The following is a 16,627-nucleotide window of genomic DNA, read 5'->3' on the forward strand; positions in this document are numbered from 1 at the left end:
ATCATGTGGAGGAAACAAAAAAAAAAAGTCAATGAAAAATTAAATACATGGGTTTTTTTCATTGAAAGTGCATGTGTCAAAGTTCAATGATTCTCTCCCTCTTTCTTGGTTTTATTTTTTAAATCCCCAGTGGAAAAGATTTGACTTCTATTGCTGTTCAGTAATATGTTCGATAGTACACATTACAGAAATATAAAAATACTTTCAGCTTTCAAATGGGAACAAGACTATAATGGCTGTTAAGCAAGAGCAAATCTGTCCCATATAAATTCATAAAAGGGAATTTATTCTTATTACAAGATCCAGACAGTATTGGGTTGGATTGTGAATGCTGCATGTCTTTGACATCTCAACAATCTAATTCAAGGAAGAAATACACTTGTTTCCTGTGAGTGAAATTCTCTGAAGTTATTTAAGTCCCCTGTTAAATGAAGACACTGATTCAAAAAGAGTTTTATGAAGGTGGAAAACACCTCTCCAATGCAGGCTACAGTGTATTACACAGAATTTTAGCAACTACTTTAAGTGTGACTAGGTTGGTGAAGGTCAAAAAGCATATTTATTAGTTCCACATTACTAATGGCTGAAAATAGACCTGATGTGAACCCACAGTATAGCTAGTTATTATATCACATGTACCTCTCAGATTGGTAGAAATCATTTAAGAGCTACTATCTGATTCTAAAATTGTATTTTATTAAAATAAGGCTTCTGTGAACTTACAGAGAAATTAAAGATAGACATGGTAAAATATTAAAAAGTTGAACATTAAAAAAGAGCTTTCCCGAAAAAGGGGGAAAAGACATAAAATAATCTAAGTGTAAACTTAACATCTTACATTCTGTACTTCATAGAAGTAAAACAATTCTCTCCAAAAGAGAAAAACATTACACTTTCAAGATTTTTGTGACTCACAATGAAATGGCAAGGAGTATGTGTGTTAAATGAAAAAACATTGCAAAATAGTAAGTATTTCCACGTCTTTGATTTTGGTCCCCCCTTTTTGGAAAAGAAAATCAAACAATCAAAACAAAATACATACAGAAGAAACAACATTGAGTACGCCACAAAAACAAGTAAGAAACACATTTGCTAAAGAACCATCAATGTTGTTACCAGTGGGGGTTCCAGGGTTTGGAAAGGGAAGGTAGTACCAGTCAGAGGAATATCAGGACAAGGCACTTACGATGTGGACAGCACAAAGAAACAACTGGAATAGAGCAATAAATTTCACATCCATGTTGACTCAATAAAGGGCTTTATATCTATTGCTAAGGTTGGCATGGGACCAGAAACAAGAACTGCACATGAGGAAAGGTTGACTTTATTCCCATAAGTTTCAACAGTTTTTCTTTGACTTTGGGAATAATAGGCTTGTAGGTTGCAAAGTCTATGAGAATTACTTATGAATGTGTTTCTGCAGCCGATTCAGATGAAATGAGAAACAGACTAAAATGCACATTTTGCATCCCATCATTTCCTTGGGAATCAATAAAATTATCTTTAATTGAGGAGTAATTAATTATTATATGTATATGTATATATATATATATATATATATATAATAGACTAAATTTTTTTCAAAAAAACAGGACCAAAAAACCTGGGAGAAAATCTTTCTCATCTTTGGTACTTCCTTTGTAGTATTTATAGATGGTTATTCACAGAATTTCAGACATAAGAGCACAGATATCCTATAAAATCTAGGATACTTTGAAACTGTTCACTACAGGAATTTCTCCACAGACACACTGGCTTGGCTTTCTTAATGCTATCAGGTATCAATACCAGTACCTGTACAGCTCTTATGTAAACTACTCTTCAATTAACTGAAAAAGGCGTGCTTCATAATATAAAAAAATATTACTATTTGAAGGTAGTCTATTATCAACAATAATGTAACTTTGAAAGGGAAAAATACAGTATTTTTTGGTTGGATTTGGTTTTCTTTTGTTTTGAATTTTCAGTGGCTGGATATTAATATGTAGGAAAAGATGGTATTTGCAAATATTATCCCCTTGTGGCAAGAAACTTTTGACACAGTGATTACTGTATCTTGACACTGCTACTGCTCACTAACAAAGAAAACAAACCAAAAAAAAATATCCTGATCACTGTGTAGAATTTTGTTAAGCTGCCAAATAGAAAATTTCCACTGAGGAAACAAATAAGATACCAGTTCATCCTCCTCCCCAACACTTGGCTAATGAAAAGACATCTGCTGTGTTGGAGTTTTCAGTGTTTCTGCTGACTGGTATACACATTTTGTATTTTAAATTCTCTTTTCACATGGTGAGGTGAACATCTCATGGCAACTGCTCCTACAAAGCTCTTCCTTTACTTGAAATAAGGAAATTTTGAGGTATAGCAACCGCAACACACTAAGTAGCTTTCAGAATAAGGAAGAGTCATCTGTAAACAGCATTGATTCCTCTAAGCTAGCAATGCACCACCTCTTTCTTGTATCAACTCCTGACCGCATTAGATAAACCTAGCCAGTGGCAAGTCCTCTCCTTACTAACCACCCTCAAATCCTCACTGGATCCACCACTGATTTCCTGTGATTGCACAAATCAGTGCAGCAATAAAGCCACATTCAATACATGACAAAAAGGCTACAGGAGGACTAAAGCACAAGGCTTTGTGTATGTATATATTATTATTTCTCCTTTTAACATTCATCCATTGCAAATATTGGGCTCACTAAAATGAAAACAAATAAAAAAGAACAGGAAAGAAAAGTATAAAAAAGCTTGTTGCTCTTACATCTACTGCGTCAGTCACTGTGCAAATCCAGAGAAAGAAATGAAGACCAAAATGGGAAGTTTTGACACGTAAATCAATAATTTTAGAATGAAAAGTTGTAATATTAACAGAAAAAAATCACACCAGTTTAGCAGTATTACAGGAAAAAAAATCTAGTGATATTCAGGAGTTGTACAATGCTGACACAAAGCTAAGAGCAGGGAAAATAAGGAATAGGCTGTTGTTTTTAATAATTACCACGCTCATGGGTGATGACTGAGGAAGGGAGGACAGGACAATTAGTTCAAAGAAAAAGAAACAAGAAAAAAAGAAAAAAAGGTGAGAATTTGTTTTAGGAAATACGAAATATAGTTAGTATTGGTTTTGCCAAAATTAGTTCTGTACTAAAAGAGAAACATCAAATAAACAGATAAATGAAAAAAAAATCCCTCAAATGAGGAAGCACAAAAATACTCTTAACATCAGTAGAGTCAATTATGCAGCATTTAAAGATTTAGTTATATTTGCATGCAAAATCGGTCATTTCTAGAAACAGAGGCAGAGGTCAAAAGAATCATGAGCCAGTATCTTGAGAGGCCATTTCAGAATCCAACATTATGAGTAAGTTTAGCTATGTAATGGTAGAAATGTTGTCCAAAAGAGCAAAAGATTGTGCAGAATAATCTTCAGTAAAACATGAAAGTAATGGCCGAAAATTATATGCCAGATAACTGTACTAGCACTCAATTTACTGTCTTGTAACCAAATTTTATCCACATGGGTTCACTTTTTTATCACTCATATCAGTCTAGAAAGATTTAATCTATAATTTAAACTGTGAGAGCACTTTCGGAGAAGCAGAATTTTTGACTGGTCTTGAAGTCATTCAGGCAAATGTAATAGTTAATGAAAAATCATTATTTAAGCAGTTGAATATTAAAGAAAGAGGCCGCATAAAAGACCTACAGGAACAAGGGACAATGAGATATGCAGTGTTGCTGGTATGAATTATGATCCCTCAAATGCAATAGGGATTATACAGTCAAGCTTTTTTACCTTGCTTTTAAGATAAAAACATGTTAAAAGGTTAGGTCACTGTAGGATTTAAACATAAAAATGCACTGTAAAAAATGCTGAAGATAAGGGAAGAAAATGTGCTTTTATAGCTCTATTAAGCATGCAAGAACAAACTTAATGTACCCAGACAATCACAGTAAGGGAGTAGTAGAACTTACTATCAAGCAGAAGAAAGATATTGACAGTGAAGTAACAACACAAAGGGTGGAAAGCCAAATTGGTTCAAAGTCAAAAGTAGAGTGAGAATTTTGCAATATTTCCCCAAGGACAAATAGAAAAAAAATTATTTCAAAGAAAAAGCTTTTCCCAGACTTTTTTTTCCACAGATCAGATAGATTTCCATCAATCTCGTATATTAAATTATGGCTTAAGTAAGTGGTGTGGTTTTCAGTTTAAGAAATCAAGTGGGAATTTTTAATTTCGTTCTATGCTGAAACTGCTTGGGGACTTCTGAAATGTTTAACATGCATAAACACTGCTGTTCATAACTGGAATATGTCTTCAATTTTACATGTAATGTCTTCACTTCTTCAAAATTATAAGAAAGTGTCCTCTGAGACCATTCTGAAACTCAACACATGCTAATGATTTACTGTTGACAAGGACTGGCTTAGGTATGTCAATTAAATATAAATAATTCTTAGGAAACCTGTTTTAACTTCAGCCTCTAGATATATTTTTACAGAGTTCATGGAATCATAGACTATTCTGAGTTGGAAGAGACCCATAAGCATCTTCAAATTCTAAATCTGGACTCATATGGGACACCCCAAGAGTCACACCCTGTGCCTGAGAGCATTGTCCAAACACTGCTTGAACTCTGCCAGGTTGTTGCTGTGACCATTTCCCTGGAGAACCTGTTCCAGTGCCTAAACCCCGTCTAGGTGAAGAACCTGCTCCTTATGCCTAACTTAAACCTCCCCTGGGTTCTTTCAAATTCTGCTTGCTTCTGCAAAACTCAAAATAGGTCATGGATCATTTCTGTTGGGTCAATAGTACCTGATCCCTCTTCAGTCACCATGCCAAGGCCTTCTGCTTTGTTCTGACGTTCAAACGCATTTAGGTCAAGAACACTGCAGTGAGAAAAATTACATTTGTCCTGTGATTAGTTAAATATATGCAATATTTAATTTTGTGGAAGTTAAAGAGCAGGGGCGATTTCATTGAAGTTTACAAGCACACTAGTATTGAAAAATACATTTCAGCGGCTTGATACAGGTGTCTGTTATGAGACTTACAAATCTCAGCTCAACAGCCTGAACCTGCTTTTACCCTGAAAGTGACCAAATTCAGCTCTGTATGACTGACCAAAAAAAAGGAAAATGTATGCATTTATGATATACATACTCATTTTTAGGTGCTATAAAGAAGCCAAGTTACTGATTACTTTTGTATTATAGCCCAGTTCTTACCAAGCAGCAAGGTCCGTTAAGAAACTGTCATTATTAGTTTCATTTAGTGTTTCTCTCCCTCCACATTCTGAAAAATTAAAGCTGCCAAAAGGGAATATGTATTCAACTAACCAGATTCAAGGAAGGAGGATATCTCATATATTTCATTTGTGAACCTGTGAGGTTCTGCCTTCCAGGGCTTCTGGCCAGGAATAACTTTTGTTCATTAGCAAAAATGGTTATAAAAGATTAACACTGAACTATGACAGAACCTCTGCTGGCAAGAAACTTCACTGATTTCAAAATCAAACTTGGCCACAGACAGCATTAAGAAAAAAGAATACACAATTATGAAAAAAGAATACATAATGGATACTCTGGACATAACAAGAAGACTGAATCACCTGATCCAAGGAGCTCCTATGTTTTATGTTCACTAATACATCATTTACTGACATGATTTATTCTTACAAATTATGTATAAAACATTTCAATACATATATTTATATATGAAATCAATATAAATCATAAAAAGCATGAATGGATCACTTCAATAGTATCACTTCAATTTATTAAAATTGATTAATTTAATATGAGATTAGATATTTTGTCTCTTTATCTGACATCTAAGAAGTCCTATGAATAATTCTAACAAAGCTGCATTTTCTTAAAATTTTATGATTACTTAACATTTATCATGGACCTGATCTCTGCAGGATTACTGGATACCTCCCAAATTAAGGATTTATCTCTGAGGAATGCTCCTAACTCTGGAGTTGTTTACTGCCATATCTCAGATAGACTCAAATTCCAGAAATATTTTTGTAAAGAGCTTTCTTACAAAGGTAGATCAATATCACTAAGATTTTCACACCACAAGCACCACCTTGTCCTTTAACCTAAATCTAGCAAATTACAATCCCTAAGTGCTGTTTGCAAGAACTATGTAGAAGATTATTCCGCAACTATAAATCCCAAGGAATAAAATATACATGCAAAATAATAAATTTTTCAAGTTGATACTTTCTTACCTACAGGACTGCATAAGACCAGCAAGGCTCTGAAAGAACCCCACATCCTTTTTATCCTTGAGGTAGTCAAGCATTTTCTGCAGTAAACATAAATAATTAACACAGAGAATTAATATTCCTATTATGTGATAACCTAGGTAACTTAAGACTATATGCATGCAATATTATTAGCAATGTGGGTGTTTGGGAATATCTCTAATATTTAAGAGCCTTCACCAGAAAAATCCACATATCAAGACCAAAAAGAATATATAATGCTCATGTGTTTTATAGAAAAGATCATACATATTAGTTATGCCTTCCAAGAGCATGGAAAATAAAGATAGTAACTAAAGTCAACACAGCCAGAAGAATAGAGTTTAATATAAATGCAATCTTGCCACTACTAGGTTAAAAATTTATATTGACACTATTGTTTCAACGTTAGATGGGGCTTTTCTTAACCTCAGTTTGTTTTAAATTATTTTAGCTGAAATAGCCTGTTAGCAGTAATTTAAGTATATTTTACATTTTTTTTAGCTTTATTATTCTGTGTAAGAACTATCTGAAAACAGATTGCAATACCAAGAGTTTATTGAGTAAACTGTGATTTTAGAACGCAATGTATTGTTGAATAAAGACATGGGATGATACCAGAGCTCTCTGTTGTGAAGGAAACCCACAACGCTAAAGGTCAGTCTTAGTAGGAAAGCTACTAGAATTCATGTAGTGAATGAAGTAAAACAACTTTATGCAAAAATAATATGAGAAGTAGATAATAAGTAACCTCCAAAATAGACAGCATTTAGGCAGACTGTGTTAACAAAACATATCATTGTAAACTCAAGTAGACCCAAGATTACAGAAAAATACCCCCATCAACAACATTATACCAATCAAAGCAAAGAACTCCAGAGGAGGATGATAATAATGACTTTTAAAAACCACTACTGTTCCTCTCCCCCAACCCATACCCAAGGAAGACTCAAAAGCTAATCTTAGGACCTAAAGGAAAATTGGAAAGTTGAGCATAACACCAGAAGAAACAGTTATAAATGAGACAACTTAAAAAGCTAGGATTCTAACTGTACTACTGATGCTTTTATGTTGTATGTAATTTAGACTAGTAGCATTCCTATCAGTCGAAAAATAACTGTTTTCTGCATTTTGATTCATTAAGTCTTTAGCAAATGATTTTTAAAAATAGATTGTAGGATTAAAAATGTCATGATTTTCCTAATTTAATACCATTACATCATAAGGAACTGGCAGTGGCTCAAGCAAATAATTTCTGCACTACTTGTAGTCGTTCATGTCAATTCCTGGCAATGACAGCTCCTGAAAAGAACATTATTTAGGTTGCATTCAGCTGCTTCACCTGGGACCTTAATTTTTATCAGTTGTCTGTATTCTTTAAACTATACTACAATAATTTAGTAGTGGCAGGTATAAAACCCTTCTCAACATAGGAATCTTCAGCTAGTACAGATCACTGAAAGTACTCTGTATCAGCCTCTTCACTTCAACAGTGCAGGATTCTTTTAACATAGCAGACTTGTCCACTGGACACCAAATTATCTTATGATAAATTAGTTATTCAGGATTTTCTCTGCTTTTATCAGCAAGAGTCTCCATTGCATAAGCTAAGGACTTCTGAAGTTGTGTATCATTATTTTTGGTGAAGACTGGGGTCAGTAATTTTGCTTTACAGGCTATAAGACAATGGCAATCTCCCAAGAAAGCCCTCCTTTCAAAAGAATTCCTACAGAAGTAAATGATAAATTTCCCCCTCACACCTGAAGTGCAAAACAAATCTTTTAGCCTTGTAAAGAAATAATAAATAGCCATGATTTTAGTCTGCAAACAAGAGTAAGAGGATAAACAGTGTGTGACAAACAGTCACACTACGTGGTGAGCTCTTCAGTAATAATGACCATGGTATAAAGACCTATACTGGCTAGAAAGGGTAGAAGGAACTAGTACTTTACCTGTTGAACAGTAGAGTTTCCTCCATTTAGGATGGCAATTCCTAGCTTTAGGGTTGCTGCAACCATTGGCCCCATCTCACCTTAAAAAATATTTATAAATATATTTTTGGATCATGTATAAAAATAAGAATATTTTCCTAATTATTTTATCCATTCAATGAATCATAAAACTGACCTATTTTTCCTTAATTTCATCATGAGTGTCTACAGACATAATGTAATGCATAAAAAGTACACAGAAAAAGCAAAGTATAAGGCAGGAATAACTAAGTTCAATGAACATAAATCATGCTTCAATCACTAGAGCATGGAAAAGTTGATTTAAGGCTAGGCTCACAATCATAAGCTAGCTTTCAAATTTAGCAGTATGTCTCCTCTGCATAAAAATCTAGATGTTTCTTTCTGGTTTATTCAGAAAATGACAGTAATCCAAGCATTTAACTACAGTAAACAGAATTTGTAATTGGGAATTTTTAAAACATCACTATTGTGGAAACAAATCACAAAAAAAAAAAAAGGGAAGCATAAAACCTTATAATAAGATGGCTTCTAGGGGGAAATGGCATCATTTAAACTTCTGAAATGTTTTATCAAAGTACACCAATAAAGCAGATATTTGGAGAATGGGAAATAACAAAATTACTTAAGTCCACATCTACTTCAGAATTTTACACATTTCAGAATTTAAGGACCATTTTATCATTCAATGATGTTAAAGCTATGAAGTAATCCTCAAAATTAGCACTAGAAAAATTAATTATAGCTACAAAAGAAACAAGAATCTCATGAAAATTACTCGTTATACTTTTCTGGCTTAGCTGTCAAAAAATTTGATATTTTTAGTTCATTTTGAAAGCAAAACTTAGAGCTAAACATATGCATACTGAGCCCAATCAGAAATAAAATCACTACAAAAATTCATTAGAAATAAGTTTTAAAATTTAATCTACACACCAAAACCTTACCTTTACTTGCACTGATTGTCTGCAGAACCATCTCAGCAGCACCCCGATCATGCAGCCTGGCTTGTTGATACAGAAGTTTTTGCTTTTCCATTTCTTTTTCCTGAACAAAAATTCCAGTCATTTAACATGAGATTTGAGTTACTATCAATCCTCCAAAGGTTCTTGGTTTTCTCTTAGTATATGGGCTCTATGGCAACATCATGAACCATTTTAATACATACGATGCTATTGAACAAATAATTAACAGGTTCAAGTAATAATCTCCACTTGGTATTTTTCTTTAATATGCTTTTAGCAGTTTATCTGGAAAGAGTTATCTCAATTGTGAATCATTAGGTTAGTTCAAAGCCCATGTTCATTATATATACTGCATGTATCAAACTTGCACTTTTGTGCTGTGTTTTTGTGCAACAGTTCATACTCTTAATAATCTTCTATAGAGTGACCATAACTTCATACTGCTCAGTATGTGGCTCTTGAGTTGTAAGTTGTTGCTGAATACCAGAGTAAAAGAAACATCTCAGAATTTTTTTCAAAACATATCATTATATTACAATATAGATTGCCCCCCTACTTACAGAATATTTGATAGAATACACTGTGCTTTTATATTTTGTATTCTCTAGCGGCAACAAACAATACTGCATGGCGTTGCTTGAGCAATGGTGAAGTTTCTTTTTTTAATTTAAACTACTACCAAAAACATAACGAGCATAAAGAGCAAACATAAAGGCACAGTTAATTCCAGAAGAGTTTCAACTTTCATCAGGTTAATTGAAGTTTGCTGGAGAATTGAGGATGACTAAGCAGTATAAGTTGCAAAATGGAAGTTGCATAGAGCCCTATGACAGTGAGTCCATCAGATGGCGTGGTAAAAAGCTTACTCAAAAGGAACATGACACAATCAGTTAGTATCATGTCCAAAAACACAACGCCCAAAACATGTATGACCTAGAAGCAGGAACAGCTGCAGCAGAAGTAGCCAGAGTGACAGCTTTGCTGCCATAAACTTTCCATCCAAGTTACGGAAAAAATACATTGGAAGATGGAAGAGGTTTAAAAAATGAAGGCTTGCTAAATAGAGGATATGAGTAATAAATTAAAAAACAAGAGGTAAAAAAGAGAAATATGTTCAAATGAATGAAAAAGAAACCTTTAACTCAAAAGCAAACCAACACAGACATTTATGCTGTTACCAGAGAGTTCTCGCCGAGGCTGGCAAATTTGTTTCTTAAATCTTTGATAATATCGTGCTGCGGAAACAAAATTCATCAGGGTTTTTTTTTTCACACTATTAGCTCTCCTGTGGTAAAATTGTATCTTTCTTTTTGCTTTAAATTACGTGATAGATCTAGATGGAGGCACAAAAAGGAAAAAAAAAAATGGCAGCGTTGCTTTGTATTTAGCCATGCTAGGGTTTGAAAGTTTTGCCTTCATGTTTAAACCTCTTCCTGGGAGTTCAACAAAAACAAAACAGAAACACACACACACACACACACACACACACCACACACACAAACCACCAGAAAACCATGACATCACAGTTTCAGTATAGCTACAATAAAATTTTTTAATTTGCTTCAGAAGCTGCTGAAAATTGATCAGCATTTCTTTTCTTAAAAACAATTTCCTATTTCTAGATACTTTTCGTTTTAGACCCAACACATTTTCATCTTTCTTCCATTGCAAAATTTACCATTCAGAAGCCTAACACTAGCTATACTACTTTCATTGTACAATATTTTTTGATAAGAATATCAAAGATTTATAAGAATGCTTACAGTGAGGATGTATCTGCACAATCTAGAGACAAACTTCTTGCAATTGCCATATTGAAGAACAGTAGAAAGAGGCATTGCCAAACCGCTTAGAATGAGAAAAGTGGCATTTCCCATGGAAATCAAGACGTCTAGGACATTAGTAACAAAACAGACCAAAAAAAGAAAACCAAAACCAACCAACCAACCAAACCAATCCACCAACAAAAACACCACAAGCATTTCTCTTAAAAGCAACCATTCTCTGATGACAACCCACAAAGATCATGGTTCCTTCTTCAGCTTCACAATGCATTTTCATTGTTGCTTTCTCCCTGCCAACTCAATACATATATATAAATATATATGTGATGGCAGCAATTACATGAAGAGGGCCACCGATTGTCTACAGAATATACTAAGTTAATAAGGTTATCCCTATTTCTCTAAGATGTGCTTACTGTTTACACTGTTATCTGTGATACCAGTTTCAGCTTTTTGCACTTTATCCACTGGCTTGCCAGTTGAAGTCAGGAAACTACCAAAGTAATTAGCCAATGATTTGAGCTTTCTGTCATTCACCAAACCATCACAACAATTGCAAAAATACTCCACTAAATGAAACATTTAAAATAATTGAACAAAATTTTTAAAAATAAACAAAAAACCAACCAAACAACCAAAACCAAAAAATAAAAGAAACACCCCCCAAAACAAAACCAATCCTCAATGAGGAACAAATCTATTCCATCTTGGATGTTTTCCACTCATATAGGAAAAAGTTGACCACTTATAAATGTACATACATGTTTTCTCATATTATAGACTTTTTCCAGCATTCTACCAAACCACAGAAACTTATGAAAGTAGAGACCCAAATACTTTCTACTTCATTCTGTTTTTGGGTTTTAAATATTTATGAGCAATCATATGCCAAAATAAATCAGGCAAACCCACAATTTTTAGTTTGAAGTTGTAGGCAAAAAACTTGCTAAAACTAAAGAGAAGCTTTAACGGACAAGTGTGTCACTGAAATTCTTAAATTTCTTGTAATTCATACAGAGACTGATTCTTGTTGTCTCCCCTTGAGCTAGGACATATGGAGACGTTTGTTTGCTGCCACCACTAAGCTCCAAAATACAGAATGCTGGCATAAGATCCTACTTTTACAGAGCATTTTTTTCTTTTTTTGTACATGAAATCATGAAATTAAGCTTAAGAAAATAAAAAAAAATATGTAAAGAACAGAAATTGCATCCAACTCAGCTATTAGAAGATGAATGCTTCTCCTTTCAATTGTCTTCATATTTTATACTTTTCAAGACTTCTGCTTAGTCCAGGAAACAAATCCTATTAGGCAGTACTTACACTGGCAAAACATCTGTTCATTTCAGTGTCAGGCATGCGTAAGTATAAGATATGTAATTAAAATATCAAGTACTCATGTATAATACTTCTATATCTTTTTACATATACATCTTTATAATTACGTTAATTATTTAAGTTCAATATGTGCTGGATTCTGCTCTATAAATAAAAAATATTTTTTCCTAAATCATTCCTTTTGGACTTCATCATTGAAGCATCACTGCTTGTTGTGAAAAGTTTGGACTCAAGGACCTCCAAAGGTCTTTTCCAACCCAAACTATCCTATTAATAAATAACATATTCTGTAGTGTAGGGACTGAAACCATGTATTAGGTTCAATAAAATCCATCACATGCATGAAAAACTGATGAAAAAAATATTTTTACATAGTTATTTGAATGTTTACTTTCTTAGCATTGATGAATATGGAGTCTGATCTTAATTCACAGAAAAAATAGTCACTTATTGTAAATATGTGGTATATGGACACTCAGTGGTTTATTCAGGATTTATGACAGTAAGAGATACAGGTAACCATCTTCATAGGGCTGGCGCCTTATGAGGTTGCATTATTTGTATGTAAAGAAACATGAAAATTTTTGTCAGAGGTAAGTGACAGCACAATGTAACATTTTGTAAAAAAACTTGTGAATAAAGAAGTCTATCAACAAAGTTGCTACTGGTAACAGAAATTAAAAGAACTGACACAGGAAGCTCTATTTCCCCCATTTTCTTCCTGTGAGGAGTCAATTTAAATCAATTTAATACAAATCAGTTTAAAAATATGAGCTAAATTTTGATTCCTTCTTTGACTTCCCATCCTACACATATTTAGCGCACATTAATATGTAGGAGTGACTCAAATGCAGAAAATTATTTGTGTTTAGCTATTGAAAGAGTTTGATTTAAAACAAATTCCTATCAGATAGAATCAAAGGAGACAGTGACACCAACTTTACAGGGGGTCAACTGACCATCTGGTCAATATGACAAAAAGTTAACTTAGAGACAAAGGGGAAGGGGTAAAGACATCTGTAATAATTCAAAGCAGATGCTAGCAGATAAATGCTGACATACTAACATACAGAGAACATTATTTGCACATCCCTAGTGTTCACACTATTAACACAATTCAGATTAATTGTACAAAAATAAGACTACTACTGCATGAGATATGAGCAACAAAATTGTCAATAAAATACACTAGGCATTTTCATCACATTCTAAGCTTGCCCAAATGTCTTATTACTCTGGCTGCAAACACCACACATTTTTAAAGTCTAGAGGAGCAGTAGACTTTTTTCCCCAAACAAATTGAACTTTCATACTTTTCACATGCATACACAGTACAGAATAAAGGAACTGCCTTCAACATTGAAGCTTGATCTCCAGACAGAAAGAAACACACAAATGCACACACAAGCACACACACAGCTGGTATGCACAGTTTCACATCTGCACAACTGTTTAATGCCATGTATGAAGGAAGCAAGGGTTATTTCTTGTGCTTTTTTTCCCTTTTAAAATACTTCACAGTCAGCAAGAAAAATATTTCTGTGGAGCATATAAGATTTGGTGTATGGTAACCAGGTAAGTTATGTAGTATTTGAATAGCTGAATTATTGGAATTTAAAAGGAAGAAATTATATTATAAGATTCCTTATATATTTTCTTTGGGGCTTTTTGATATCTACTTTGTTTACAATAATTACAATACCTTTTAAATAAATTTTTGTGAGGACATTCATCTTCCAGGATAATGCCTTTATCATATGAAGATGGACCAGACCTGTGCAAATTTTTGTAGGAGTAAGAGTAAAGTTGATCCTGAAATACATCACCTCTCCTCACAGATGCATGGAAACCTCTGTCTTCTGTGATCTGAATGTTAATAGAAGGCTAGCAAACAAAATATAAAAAACCCCTTGCTCTTTTCCATGGAGAAGGTTACAATTGTTTCCCTACATTGCCTTAGGAAATTAAATTTGAAGTTACTGACTGAAGTCTGACCATTAGATAAATCTGTGCATTTCAAATCTCAAGCAAGTCATCTTTACTTACTCAAGCTGTCATCAACCACAGCACAAATAACTGTATTTAACCACCTCAGAAACAAAAATTAGCTACTCCACACACCATACCTTCTCCCAGAATATCAGCCCTGTAGCACTACCAGCAAGTGGCCTGAGTCAACAGTGGGAACTGAGACTTCAACCTGTGTGAAGCAGGCAAGTAGTCTGCTGCATAGCCACCTTTCAGAAACAAATGGTGAGGCTTTCATGATGACACACAAAATGCCGTGTAAGAAATTAAGCCAATAAAAAAATTAATACTGACGTTTCAGAGCAATTGCCTCTGTTCTTAGAGAAAACATAGAAGAAATTAATCATTTAAGGTAAGGAGTATCTAAGGAGTTTCTGTCAAATACTATAATACTGAAGGCTGAGGACTCAGTTCCAAAGGATCTGAATCAGTTGTGAACTATGTTTGATGCTCTCTCTGTGACAAATACTGGAAACAGAATTCTACCACTATATCAGAAATGTGTGTCTGCAAAGAGACAGAAGAAAAGTTCAGCTACTTTCCCTCAATAACCAAATAAGTTGTTTAATTAATTCAAATCAAGTTATAACCAGAAAGAAGATAACCTATGCACAAAAGGAATGAACAGCAAAACAACGTGAACAAGCCAAACACTCTGCTTTCCCCAAAACAGTATCACAATTTTACATGGCATATTCTGCATAAATAATTCCTGAAACCTTTAAGAGCTTGTGCACAAAAAGGGTTTGGTAGAGATGTCATGCTGGAACTGAAACGTTAAAAATTATTCCAAGACCCTTTAGTTGAATTTATCCAAGATTTTGGGCCTGAAAGATCACAAAATTAGACCCAGACAAATACACACATATTTTTTTTGTTTTACCTTGCTGCGTTGTGATCCTGTCACCTTAAGGAAGAGCAAGGACAAGAAGCGAAATAGTAATAAGAAAAAAGAAGTCCAAAATTTTTTTCTGCAGGTGACTGACCAAATACATACACAAAATTGTCTTTTGAACATATAAATACATTATTTAAACATAATTTTCACAGCTACAGGAAAAGCAATAAAGAGAAACAAATGAATAGGATCTTCTCTGAAGACAAAAAATTGAATGCTGAACAAAGAACCCATTACAATTTTGGTAAGGAGCACTAACAAATTCTTTACTGATAGACTCTTTCATACACCTCAATGACTTTCTATTTAACAATTTTCATATCTATAAGCATGAGGCCTTTGATATCTAATAAGCATGTACATGCTAACTGATAAAAGCCTATAGGAATGAATAGTCTTTGTCAAGACTATTCCCAGAGGAAAAAAAAAATAGAAAAGCCACTGAAATTTGTGTTCATACTGAGATACTTACCAAGAAACAAAAATTTATATATTGAGTATATTACATATAACTCAACTGGACTTCTGAGTGATTAAAAATAATTTAGTATTGGTATTCTTTCTGATTACTTTATACAGTCAAATAGGGAATATGTACTTAAACAATTCAGTGTTATATCATGCATCATCATGTAGAAAACATACAGAACATTCTATGCCTATAAAACAATGGAGCTAAAGTAAACACGACCCAAACCACTCCTCAACAATCATAACAGCACAGATAGCTTTACAGCAAATCAATCAATATATTTAGAATTTTTAAAGAAATAATAAAAGTATTTATTTCATATTTCTGTGTTTTAGTAAAGATATGGAACATAAATACTAAGGGATGTGAAAGACACAGGAAACATCTTTTAATGTCAGAATCGTAATATGTGAAAACACATTAAAATATTAAAAATATTAAAGAGCTAATTCTGTCAGTGCCCCTCAGAAGAGACAAGTTTCTTTCAAATTCCATTTTATTAATGGAAAAAGAGACAGATCCAAGAGCAAGCACATGACAAGGACTGAACTCTTACACTTGCAATCAGTTCATGTGTTTATCCTTAAAATAGTGATGGTCACTAAAATCTCAACATTAAACAGCAATAAATATAAACCTCCTATTCTCAACACAAGAAAAAATCTTAGTACCAAGGAACAGAAGTTCACATTTTATTAAGCACGAATATATATGTGAAACCTAAAACTACTGTATGAATTACTGGTACTGAATGTAAATGACTACTGCAAAAAGTAGCATTACAGTATTTTAAAAGTCCAAACTAAAGGTAGGGCAGAATAATTTAAAATATACAGTCTGTTATTATCAGACTTCTAAAGTTACTATCTCTAATACCTAACTAAAAAGTTAAATTTAAATGACATAAATATGT

General features: G+C 33.5%; 1 protein-coding gene across 11 annotated transcripts in view; it reads right to left on the bottom strand.

The window, feature by feature from the left end:
• RYR2 (ryanodine receptor 2) overlaps positions 1 to 16,627 on the bottom strand; it is a 370,524-nt gene that overhangs the window by 36,230 nt on the left and 317,667 nt on the right. For 5 of the 11 annotated variants that reach the window (XM_072927080.1, XM_072927079.1, XM_030268230.4 and 2 more), the window contains 5 exons: positions 15,228 to 15,251; positions 9,177 to 9,276; positions 8,212 to 8,291; positions 6,245 to 6,321; positions 4,822 to 4,895 (listed from right to left, as the gene is read on the bottom strand). In XM_072927080.1, coding sequence (XP_072783181.1) covers positions 4,822 to 4,895; positions 6,245 to 6,321; positions 8,212 to 8,291; positions 9,177 to 9,276; positions 15,228 to 15,251 — 355 coding nt within the window. Of the gene's footprint in view, positions 1 to 4,821; positions 4,896 to 6,244; positions 6,322 to 8,211; positions 8,292 to 9,176; positions 9,277 to 10,372; positions 10,430 to 15,227; positions 15,252 to 16,627 lie in introns of all 11 variants that reach the window. The other 6 variants (XM_030268235.4, XM_030268232.4, XM_072927083.1 and 3 more) reach the window with 2 other exon arrangements.

The sequence above is a fragment of the Taeniopygia guttata genome, chromosome 3 (assembly GCF_048771995.1).
Source record: "Taeniopygia guttata chromosome 3, bTaeGut7.mat, whole genome shotgun sequence".
NCBI classification, from domain to species: domain Eukaryota; kingdom Metazoa; phylum Chordata; class Aves; order Passeriformes; family Estrildidae; genus Taeniopygia; species Taeniopygia guttata.